General features: G+C 42.2%; 1 protein-coding gene across 2 annotated transcripts in view; it reads right to left on the bottom strand.

Moving 5' to 3' along the window:
• Positions 1 to 12,830, bottom strand: part of RASA3 (RAS p21 protein activator 3) — a 199,594-nt gene that overhangs the window by 95,237 nt on the left and 91,527 nt on the right. For both annotated transcript variants that reach the window (XM_090021644.1, XM_090021654.1), the window contains exon 4: positions 5,825 to 5,919. In XM_090021644.1, coding sequence (XP_089877770.1) covers positions 5,825 to 5,919 — 95 coding nt within the window. The remainder of the gene's footprint in view (positions 1 to 5,824; positions 5,920 to 12,830) is intronic.

The following is a 12,830-nucleotide window of genomic DNA, read 5'->3' as shown; positions in this document are numbered from 1 at the left end:
GCTCTGAAAAAAATCAGCCTGTATGCATTTAAAGACAGGTGCCTGGAGCAACCAAAGTTGGCAGGCACTTGAAATTACTAGCCTTGCACTGACTATTAGTTTCTGAATCTCAAGCAGTGTGCATCTTAATTCTTTGCATCTTCAGGTTTCATTTGCAGAAAAAAAAATAGTACCAGATGGTAAACTGAAGCTCAATACTGATAAAGTATCTTCTGAATGCACTGTAGCCTAAGTATATTAGAAAGAATTGGCACTCCAATCTCCTGACTGCCAGTTCTGATTTGCAATTTTTGTAGGGCCATGAGTAAGCAAATCTCTCACATGTTCCACTTTTGCCCCATATGTAAAATATAGGGGAGATGGGGTATTATTGGAGCCTTCATTAAGGTTATGTAAAACCTAGCCAACTATCTCAATCCTTCCGGTCAAGGGGAAGGGTCCAGGCAGGAACAGACGCATCCTGCAAAACAATGAATGGCAGCACAGATAGTGTTGCCAGCAGAGATTTGGCTTCTTGGAACAACATCCCACAGTCAAAGAAGGACTGTTAGGAGGAGATGGCATCCACCTGTTGGAGGGAGGAAAGAGTTTCTTTGCAAACAGGTATGCTAACCTAGTGCAGAGGGTTTTAAACCAAGTTCTCCAGGGGTTGGAGACCAAAGACCTGATGTAAATAGGGAAGTGGATGACCTGGAGGAATCACAAGCAAGAGAGTGAGCAGGGCTCCCTCATACTTCCTGAGAAAGTAGGGCAATCAGCTAGTTACCTTGGGTGCGTGTACATGAATGCACGCAGCCTGAGAAACAAACAGAAAGAATTGGAAGTCCTCGCAGTCACAGAACTATGATGTGACTGTAATAATACAGACTTAGTGGGATAGCTTGCATGACTAGAGCACTGTAAAGCAGATAGAAAACTGGCTGGATCATTGGGTTCAAAGGGTAGTAATCAATGGCTAGATGTCTAGTTGACAGTTGGTATCATGTGGAGTGCCCCAGGGGTTATTCTTGGGCCAGTTTTGTTAAATATCTTCATCAGCAACCTGGAGGATGGGAAGCAGTGCACTCACAGCAAGTCTGCAGATGACAGCAAGCTGGGAGTAATGGACAAGAGCCCTGGACAAATTGTAGGATTGGACTAAAAGAAATTTCATGAGGTCCAATAAGGGCAAGTGCAAAGTCCTGCACTTAGGATGGAACAATCCCACACACCAGTACAGGCTGGGGACCAACTAGCTAAGCAGCAGCTCTGCAGAAAAGGACCTGGTGTTACAGTGGACAATAAGCTAAGTATAAGCCAAGGGTGTGCCCTTGTTGCAACCCCCCCCAAAAAAAACCTAACAGCCTACTGGGCTGCATCAGTAGCAGTGCTGCCAGCAAATTGAGGGAAGTGATTTTTCTCCTCTATCTGGCACTTGTGAGGCTGCATCCAGACTACTGCCCCCCACTACAGAAAGGATGTGGACAAATTGGAGAGTCCAGCAGAGGGCAACAAACTTCATGGTTAAGGGGTTGGGGCACATGACTTGAGAGAAGTTGAGGGCACTAGGCTATTTAGCTTGGAGAGGAGAAAACTGAGGAAGGATTTAATAGCAACCTTCAATTAACTGAAGGGCACTTCCACAGAGGATGGAGCTAGACTGTTCTTACTGGTGGCAGATGACAGAACAAGGAGCAATGGTTTCAAAGTTGCAGCAAGAGAAGTTCAAGATAGATAGTAGCACTAAGACTGGTGAAGCACTGCAGCAAGTTACCCAGAGAAGTTATGGAATCTCCAGCCTTAGAGGTTTTTAAGACATGGTTAGCCAAAGCCTTGATTGGGATAATTTAGTTGGGGATGGTCCTGCTTTGAGGAGGGGGTTGGGACTAGATGACCTCCTGAGGCTTCTTCCAACCCTCATTTTCTATCATCTATGATCTGCAACAAGGGAGTAGCATTAAGGCTGATGACTGACAGATATAGGACTAGGGTTGGTACAGACATTCAAGAAGCACAAGATGCAATCAATCTATGTCACAATTTTCTCTAAGTGGTATAGTTTAGATAAGTAGTGAACAGAACACACGTTTGCCTTTTTTTGGGGGGGAGGGAGCAAATCTTAACACTGGGTTCTGCCATTTTTAAGCCAGTCTATATATGCCAAAAGTCTGTTCTGATACAGGTACAGACCAGTTTCCAATCACTTATACTGGTAAAGGTGTAATGTCTTTTCCTGGTCTAGGATGTAGGAGTTCTTGGGACACAGCCCAGTGCTTCATCCACTAGATTATATAGCCTGTGGAGCAGCTACCAAAATGTTTATGTGCTAGCTTGCACACTAAAGTGGCTTTTTTGTTTTTTAGCATGCTTTACCAAATAAACCTACTAGTCACTTTAAGTTCCTCAGACTGTTTTAAGAAAAAGTGAAATTAAGTAAAATTGAACAGACATTTAACACAGTTTCAGTTATTAATGAACATTCCTTCCTTCATCGCCTTCCCTTAAGTAAAACTAATTACCGACACCCCAGAATATGCTAATATGACCTTAGCACCACGGCTCTCTTTTGTTGGAATAACTTCTCTGTAGTTGTTACAGAATATTTGCAAATTCCAATTCAGTAGAAAAATAAAAGCTAAATAAAAACAAACTCTACATGAGAAGTTTAGGTAAATTTCTGAGTGCTTATATACATTTATGCTAGCTGTAATATACTGTGATAGTATTTGCTGAGAACAGATTGATGTCATATATCTTGACTTCAAAAAAGCCTTTGATCTGGTATACCACGATCATCTCTTGGCCAAACTGCCCAGTTGTGGCCTTGGCTCCACCACAATCCGCTGGCTGGGAAACTGGCTCTGTGGTCAGACCCAGAGGGCTGTAATCGATGGCAGTCACTCATCGTGGTGCCCTGTGACCAGTTGGGTCCCTCAAGACTCTGTCCTGGGACCCATCCTGTTCAACATCCTCGTTAATGATGTGGACATTGGAGTCAGGAGTGGACTGGCCAAGTTCGCCAATGACACCAAACTATGGGGCAAAGCATCCATGCCAGAAGATAGGCGGGTGATCCAGGCTGACCTGGACAAGCTCAGCAAATGGGTGGACAAGAACCTCATGGTGTTTAACACCGAAAAATGCAAGGTTCTTCACCTTGGGAGGAAAAACCTGCAGCATCCTTATAGGCTCGGCAGTGCTACGTTGGATAGCACTACAGAAGAAAGAGACTTGGGGGTCATCATTGACCACAAGATGAACATGAGCCTCCAATGCGATGCTGCGGCTAGTAAAGCGACCAAAATGCTGGCTTACATCCATAGATGCTTCTCGAGCAAATCCCGGGACGTCATTCTCCCCTTGTACTCGGCATTGGTGAGGCCGCAGCTGGAGTACTGCGTCCAGTTTTGGGCTCCACAATTCAAAAAGGATGTGGAGAAGCTTGAGAGAGTCCAGAGGAGAGCCATGTGTGTGATCAGAGGTCAGGAAAGCAGACCCTACGATGACAGGCTGAGAGCCATGGGGCTCTTTAGCCTGGAAAAGCGCAGGCTCAGGGGTGATCTGATGGCCACCTGTAAGTTTATCAGGGGTGACCACCAGGATCTGGGGGAATGTTTGTTCACCAGAGCGCCCCAAGGGATGACGAGGTCGAACGGTCACAAACTCCTGCAAGACCGTTTCAGGCTGGACATAAGGAAGAATTTCTTTACTGTCCAAGCCCCCAAGGTCTGGAACAGTCTGCCAGCGGAGGTGGTTCAAGCACCTACATTGAACACCTTCAAGAGTAAATTGGATGCTTATCTTGCTGGGATCCTATGACCCCAGCTGACTTCCTGCCCTTTGGGCAGGGGGCTGGACTCGATGATCTCCCGAGGTCCCTTCCAGCCCTAATGTCTATGAAATCTATGAAACAGCACTGTTGACTTGTAGAGTCCAGAATGTGTTGGGGACAATGTTCAGGTGCATATGGGAGAAAAACTAACTGGGAGATGCTCTTCTCCGTATTGTACGAAGCAAAGTGGAGAGTTGCTTGAGCTTCTAAGGATGAAAGGAAAGTTAGATGCTGTCATTCTATAATCACAGTCATCTATGATCCTAAGGCAAAGAAGAACGGGAAAAACAGCAAAATAATGGACTTAAAAGCAGAATGTAATAAACCAGGATAATTGGTAGGCAGGATTCCCATGAGAATAGTTGATTATTCCTGATAGAGATGATACTTATTGTCCAGGAACATGCTATCCAGCTGTAAAAGGAAGGATAGAAGATGTAGAAAGAGGATGGTCTGGCTAAATGGAGAAGTCATTTATTACTTGGAGCTCAAGGAATCCTACAGAAAGTGGAAACCTGGCCATATTACTGAGGGCAAGCATAAGAGTATAGTATGGGAATACAGGAACAAAACCAAAAAGACCAAGGCACGAACGGAGATATAGTTAGCATGATGCAATAAAGAGCCAATAGAGAGGCAGAAGTGTAATAAAAATAAAGTGGAAGACCAAGGAAAGTAGGTCCCATACTGGATAGGAGAAGCAAAGCTAAGACGACAACTGAAATAAGTGGAGAAAACTAACATGTTTAGTAGCTTATTTACTTCTGTCTTCACAAATCAGTCAATCAACCAACTACCAGATGATGGGCACAGTTAGCATGAAGGGGCAGGGGGAAGATGCTCAGATTCAAATAGGAAAAGAAGGTAGAGAAAGTGCTTAGAAAATTGCTGAATGTTTTCAAAATCAACAGAGCCTGATAAGACTTCTCCTGGAGTCAAGGAATTGTCTGAAGTAACTGCAGGACCACAGGGTCTTTTCCATCTTTGTCAGCTCTTAGGGATCTGGTGAGAACCCAGAAGATTGGAGAAGGCCAAATAGAGTACACATCCCTAAAATAGGGGGGGAAAGGTCAATCTAGGGATTTACAGACCTATCAATCTAACTTGGATGCCTACAAAAATACTGGACAATACCTATTTGTAAGCCCCTGAAAGATAACAAGATGGTAAAGAACAGCTGACAGATTTGTCAAGGGAGTTTAGCTTAACCAACCTGATTTCACCCTATGACAACAAGACTGGCACTGTGGACAAGGTCAGCAATAGTGATTTGTTATCCTCTATTGTTTACTCTATTAACTCAAGTGACAGAGGTATGGGAAGTGGACCTGAAGATTCTTACTGTGCTGATGAGCTATATCGTGTATCAGTGTGATGCCACATTACAGAATAAGTGCCCTACTCCATCCCTCTTAAAGAGAGAAAGAAAAAAAGTAGGATGTGATCATATGAAAAGACTGTCAATATATATAAGCATAACGGGGCTGCATTCAGGCTGTGCTGGAAATCTTCATTCTGGCATTTCCTAATCTCCTATGTTGATTTTACAGCCTCTATAACAGTATTTTAACATGTGTTTTCCAAACATAAAAACAATCTACAGTGGTAACTGTCAACATGATTTCCAAGTTGATGATGCCCCTTTAAGACTGACCAGTTCCTACAGGATTTTTCAAGATACTTGCCATTTTGCAGACTGGCATCCTAGCTCATAGTTCTACTGTAGTTTATATAAGTTTAACTATAAGGTAAATTGCAAAACTATAGGGGCAAATCCTAGCTCCATTAACTCCAATGGAACAGGATTTCACCTTACTCTCAATTTCACGATATATTAAAAAAAAGGGGACACACAATCGAAAAATCACTTAAAGCACAACTGTAGTCACTGACAAATTTTCCATAAGATACCTCTATCCTGTAGCCACATTGTTATATTTACTCTAGTTACCAGGCACTTCATTCAGTTGTCAAAATGCCATTACAAAAATCCCTTTGTCAAGGTAATCTCACCTGCACTTCTGAATCAGCATCAACATGTTGTAGTTGAAACCAGGTGTCTCTATTATGGTACTTCTGCAGATCTTCCTTCTGTATAGCTACTTTTCCTGGAAATAAAACATATTTGAAGCAAGTTTAAGTAAAGCTATAGTTCCACCAAGATACAGCATAGAAAGATTTTGTATAAAAACAGTTCATCAAACAAGTGATCTAAGAATTATTCTCAGCAATCAAGACTTCAGAGCTAGCAAAAAAGACTGTTTAGCACAAAGGCCTTTACATAATGCATAATTCTGTCTGGTGAGAGGTTTTTTCCACCTCATACAATGAAAGACTAAAATTCCTTGCTGCATACTCAGTTGAACTAACCATCTAGAGTACTGTACAGCATGAAACTGTTTATGACTGGGCATAGAGTAAAACACCATCATTAATATAGGCAGTCCTCGACTTACGTTTTGAGTTACAACATTTATAAACTGACACCCTGTTTCAACTTTATAACATCAATTTCGACTTACAATGTTTGATCCGATGCAACGCCACACCAGCGAACAAGTTCGCTGCATCCCTCATCTCCCTAGAGAACATCTGTCCAAACTTGCTTGGACACTTTCTTTAAGAAAGCAGAGAAGACTCCAAAAAACCTGCAGCCAAGACTCCTGAGAAGACTCTAGCAAAGAGCCCTTCAAAGAGTCCAGCAAAGTCACCTCAAAGAAGTCCTTCCAAATCAATATGATTGCTATTTACAATATAAATACATTGATGTAGCTATATTACTCATCTATAATTGATTGAGTACAAAATTCTGGGGGATTTTTGGTGAAAATAAGGTATCGGGCCTTGGTTCAGGAACCAATCCCCCATTTGTAACATTGTTTCTTACGAGAAAATTGGTTCCAAGCTACAACATTTCGACTTAAGATGAGGTTTTCAGGAACCAATTGTGTCGTATGTCTGAGGACTGCCTGTACTTAGACATGACACTATAGCAGGGGTGGGCAAAATGTGGCCCGCAGGCTGGATGCAGCCCGTTGGACCCTTCTATCCAGCCCACAGGGTCCCTAAAAAATTTAGAAAATTAATATTTATCTGTTCCTGGCTGCCTGCCATGCAGCCCTCGATGGCTTGCCAAAACTCGGTAAGTAGCCCTCCACCTAAAATAATTGCCCACCCCTGCACTACAGTAAGCATCTTGAACTTTGGAAACAAAAGAATTTTCCTGACCCTGTCTTTAAGGGCATGACTCTTCAATAGTCTTAATGGGAAGCTCCCAGGGTTGTGGCAGGATACTAGTCAGACAAGCAAATACAGGCAAGACATTCATTTTATTTTATTTCATTTCTGTATAAGTAGCATTTTACAATTACTGCAAATGACATCAGGTCAGGGCTTCTGGATTTTAATCCCACATAAAATATAATCACACACAAAACTCCTTGCCTCTCTCAGCTAGGTCATGAGATTCCAGGGCAGTCACCAAGAGGTCAGATTGAGACCTGGGGAAAGGAAAGTGTTCCTGCAGCTGAGTTTTCCTAAGAGAAGGAGTTGCTTGGGTGCAAGTTGTAACCAAGTCTATCCAAACAATCAGAACCTGTGTGCAGTCTGTAAACAAACAAGCTTCCAGTAACAAGCTGACCAGGCACCCAAATCTGCCAACGTTTAGCAAAGGGCCACTGATGTATTTTGACAGTACACAAAACTACAAGCACAGCGAGAAAAAACATTGATACAACAGGGGAAAAACAAAAACAATACACCTAGGTTGCTTTTGGAGCCGACAGATTTATTTCCAGAAAACCTGAAACTACGTAAACTCCTTACAGCAGTTTTATCATTCATACAATGAAATATCCAGAGGTCTGTCCTCTTAGACTCGTTCAGACTCTCCCATGCAGACCCCCATTTGCTGACTGCTCCCATTTGCCGTGGAAACTGCTCCCCTCGTTGTCTCCACTAATCTGCTTCTGATCACAAGTTCCACCTCTTTCAAACCCAGCTTCCAAAATGCCTTGGCCTTTTTCCGGCCACCTCCAAGGATCCTGGCTCTGGCTGGCAACCCATAATTTTATGCAGTCTCAGACACACTCCAAAATCTGGTTCCCTCTGTCCCTAGCTTATAGAGTACTTTTCCTGTCCTCTGGAAGACCCATCTTCCAGCTGAATATCAAACTAAAGGTTAACACAAAAGATTCATTACTGGCGCCTTCCTTACTGGATAGCCAGAGTTAATGGCTCGAAGTTGCAAGGGGGGTTGGGGGGAAGATGAAATAATTAAATTTACACAGACCTATTGTGTAAAATGGCAGAGACTAAGGAGGGCTTTTGGATTGTTTATAGGAAACAGACAATCATGCTGTTGAGAATGTATATGGTAAAGAAATTATGAATGTGAATTTTGAAGGTTTCCATTTTTATGGTCAAACCATATGGAACATCTTGACCCTCTCATTTATATAATAAACATGTTCAAACATATTAACATGTAACCTTCACAAAAGTGTTTAAATCCCAATCTGAAATGGTTTGCCTTCTCTATCTGTTCTTACTGTTATTCTTATTTTTCTAATCCACTGCAGAACAATTATTTTACAATCAATGTATCTGGCAGGTTTTCACTGGTCAGTTCCATTCATAGTCACCTTTATTTCATGAACTTACCCACAGAAAACTCTTGAACAATTTAGGTCATATTGGAACATTAACAGCACAGATGCTGATTCAAAGCCTCATTTACACCAGCCCTGACTGTGGATCAGAGTTTCATCCATTTCTAGTGAGCGCTACAAGGGCCTGTTTTCACAGATCCATTGCACAACTGGGACCTTAGGAAAATATGCAACTACAGTGGTCAGCAATATTTTTGGACAGTGAATACATGCATCCAAGCACCATAAGGTCAGCACAGAGGCACAACTGTTCTGACCAGTAAGCTCTTTGAGCAGTAGTGTGCTCTGTACACGAATACCATTCTTATTAATGAGCTGAACTTATTGAAGAGGCTGGCTGTAGTCCGGTGATTTTCACTAATCCATTTAGAAGACAAATCTAGTGGATAAGGGGATTTAAGGAAGTAGCCTGCACTTTTTGCTGTTACACTTCTATAGAATTTTGAAACAACACTATCAACTGGGCCTTACTTGTGTTTGTTGTTTCTCATCAAACAGTTGTTTGCATAACAGCATCCTGCAGTTGTTTGTAATTCTTTACTCCCTGCAGGCGGTATAGTTGAATTTATTGCAGGACTCTAACAACTGGTGCAATCTGGCTAGGTGCTTCTCTGTACAGTCACCAGGTGCCAGTTGACCTAAACAGCTGGGTCCAACCTGCCTCAAAGCCAGCTGCATCTGCATAGCAATTTAGTCTCCAAGTCTACCTCTGGGACTCAAGAACACATTCTTCCCAGGCTCATACCTTCCTTGGGATATGGGCTGCTGCCATGCAACTGCCTCATACCCTGAAACCAGTGTCTGAGGCGTCTTTGGCTCTCCAATCACAACTGTTTCCTCTGAGTTTCTCATTTTATTCCCAGAATGGGCAGCTTGGTAGAAAAACAAGAAATGCAGGCTTAGCAAACAAATTTGACAATTCTAACTTTATCTTAGAACTCACAAGAATTTTCTATCTTTGTATGCAACAAAAATATTTGCCTCAGTCTTAGACCTAGTTATTAGGGCAGGCTGATGGGTTGAAAGCATCCTAATCTGAGCTCAGACCTCTCAAGACTCTAAGGTTTGCTGGCATTTGAGGCTAAGAAGTTCCTCCAACTCAATCACCTGCAAGCCCTTCTTGCATTTGACAATGGCTCCGTGCTTCCCCCAGCATAGGGGAGGACACTATCCTTGGGAATAAGCTATCCAATTCTGAATCACGCAATCCTGACAGAAAGGATACCACCCTCCAGTCATGCTCACCCTTTTTCTCTCCGCAAGTCTCCATTTAGAAAGCAAGTTATTTCATGGGAGTGAGCTGACAGAGATGGTAGCCTTCATGGCTTCTGGTTCCTTATCAAGGTGGCATTACAATATTGCTACTCCTAAGAGCAGGAATTCATCAAGCAAACCTCAAAAAGGTGATTAGGTTTACCTACTAATGTCTATAGTTGTCAATAATGTGGTACTAAATACCACGGCATGCTAAAATGATGCAAGTTCCTTAATGCATACATTTTGCCTCTAGGACCCCTCAAAAGTTGCTAGAGCTAGCAACAAAACTGCTAAACGGGCAACACTGGCCAATCACTTTTCCCAGGCAGGCAGTTGCCTGGAAAGCAGAAGTCTTTGGGCAAGTCCAGGCTTGTACATTCAGCCTCCTACATTTGAAATGCCAATGCAGAGTTTACGATGCAGACGTAACCCAATCCATCATAGCTACCTTCTGCTTTAAATAATTGTTAGGTGACTATGGGACTAAGTAGTGTGGGAATTATTGCTCAGTTTGGCATTCTAATTTGCCAGTTTCTGGAAAGCCTAACTTATAATGGATACACTTTAGTTGCTATGGCTATGTCAGTCTAGGACATTAATAGGTATCATGTTAAGAGCCATATTTTCATTTTAATTTAAATCGTTATACTACAAAAATTATAATGCTATATACATTTATTGCTCCTAAACTGGACAAAGTTAGCAACATTACCAGGGCATTTTTGCACATCAATTTCTGCCAGCGTCAGCTGCAGCACAGTTACATTAATTGTGGCAAAGTGCTAGGACTGAGAAACACTTGTAATAAGCCCAAAGAATCCTAAGCAATCACATCTTCTCTCAACATGGAGCCAGAGAATACAATAGCAAAAGCCTTTTTGGAACACATTCTCTTCTTTTTATTTATAGAAATGAATGAAATGATATAACTACAAAGCTTTCTATCAGATAAAATCATACTCCCTCTATAAAATAAACCACTGCTCAGCCACCCAAAATGCTAATTAATTAAAGCAGGTAATCCCAAACGATGCCCATAAGCACAGATATACAATGCAAAAAAGGGCACATGAGTGCTGGGCAGGCTGAACCCCTGCGTCAACATATTGCTTCTGAGTTCAATATACATGTGAAGCTTCCTGGTTCTTCATCTCCTGGTTACGGAGACAGGAAATGGAAGGTACATTTTGTTTAAATATGACAGCATAGCAAAAATATTAGAAATGGCTATTAGAAAAAATTGCTTTTTGATGTTTTATTGAAGTGTCCCCTGGCAAATTTTTGATAAACTACTAAAGCTAGTTCTTTCATTTGTCGTGGTAAAAAAGAAAGGAAGAAAGAAAAAAGTCCACCTCCCCAATTTCTATGGCACAGTACTTAATGACCTTGTTTTCTTCTTATAACTCAACAATTCTTTAACCTAACTTGCAATGTGTATAAACTTACCCAACTAGCTTTATAAAGCTGAAGTTCAGGCTGCTGCATAACAGAGCCTAATGTCCCCAATAACATCTGTGGACACACAGAAAATGACAGTTTGTCAGAGAGGAACAGAAGCCCTCTCTGCATTTCCCAGTTCTTCCTGGCAGCCCAATGGAGCAAACTTAAGGCTTCTTCAGTTGTATTAAAGAAAACATTATGTAACTGTAATATAGTACCATAATGCAGCTTCTTTAAAAAAAGTTAGAAGCAGGGGTTTTTTTAGATGAAAGAATAAGAGTTGGCAAAAAGTGCTGTGGATGAAAGGGATGCACAACTTATCAGTGTGTGTCTTTTTACATCCATCTCACACATACACATCCCTTGCTACCACCACATTCCTCCAGCCACATAACCACAATCTTACCTCTCGTCTGTCACTAGACTTCCAACACTTCCTTTACCAAAACACAAGTGTGGATATATCAAAATTGCAGAGTAGCTGGGTCTAAGCTCCTCAGCATATATGCCTGGATTTGCAAAACCTGTACATGAACACGTGCATAGCAGCCATGTGTGTCCCAGGCCCACCATACAATCATTAGTGCTGGTACTATGAAAGGTGGGTGCTAGAATTTCTGACACCAACCAGGGCTCTAAGTGCTTCACTAACTCTGGGAATGGTTTTGTGTGGCAAGGTGTGTTGGAAATAAAAAGTGTTTATCCTTTCCCAACCCTGTGCCTATAGTCCAGTACATTAAAGCTGAGGCACAGGCTGGTACTGAACATTCCTCACTTCTGTCTATTCCAGCTGGTATCTCACCACGGATCCAGCATGCAAGTGGATGAGCTATTCCTGAAAGTGTTCCTGTTCTTATCCTGAAATTCTGTGGGAGTACTGTGAACATGGAATAGCTGCCCATTCCAGGTCACAAGTGATCCAGTTTGGAGAGCACAGAACAGAGTCCCCAGTTGCTAGAGATGGAGTGGGATCTGGGGACTGCAGCCTGCTTCCATCATGTTGGGCAGCCACTCTGACTCCCTTTGCTGCTCTCCCTCTTGCCCCTTCATTCTCTGGTCATGTGTGAAACACTATGCAACCACATTTTGCTCCCTCTTGATTTTTGTTCTTAAGTTTGTTGGAAAAGGAGAAGGATTTAGAAACAAACCAGACCTGCTCCCGGAATTTTAGATATCTGGATTTAGACATCATTTTAGACCAGGGAAACCTTTACAAGATTCTTGAGTGGCCTGACTGGAACACAGTGCAACTTTTCCAGTTTACAGGGACTTCCATAATTATCTGTGCAAAAAGACTCTTGACACCTTCTGGCTGAACAGCATACCAAAGAATGGAGGAGTTTTGTTAGATACAAGAGTGGCTCCTGGAAATCTGTCCTGCTTAAGAATCTCACAGTGTATCTTGCATTTCCGATATGTGAAAAATCTTCAACTTCATCAGACAGAAGCAGTAGAAAAATTGGGGGAACAGTGATGGGATGTAAATTAGTATGCAGAGGTTTAATGACACCAGAACTAGTTTCTCCCTGCTCCTGCACAAAATACAACAGACAGCACCAGGAAGCTTGTTACTGCTACTGCCAACCAAAAGCACAACTGTATGCCCACTGATAGGACAGAGCAGCATGTCTTGAAATATGCTCTCTCTGTTA

This window comes from Crocodylus siamensis, chromosome 1 (genome assembly GCF_052110815.1).
Source record: "Crocodylus siamensis isolate JL-2025a chromosome 1, ASM5211081v1, whole genome shotgun sequence".
Taxonomy (NCBI): Eukaryota; Metazoa; Chordata; order Crocodylia; family Crocodylidae; genus Crocodylus; species Crocodylus siamensis.
This window is presented reverse-complemented; position numbering and strand designations above follow the sequence as displayed.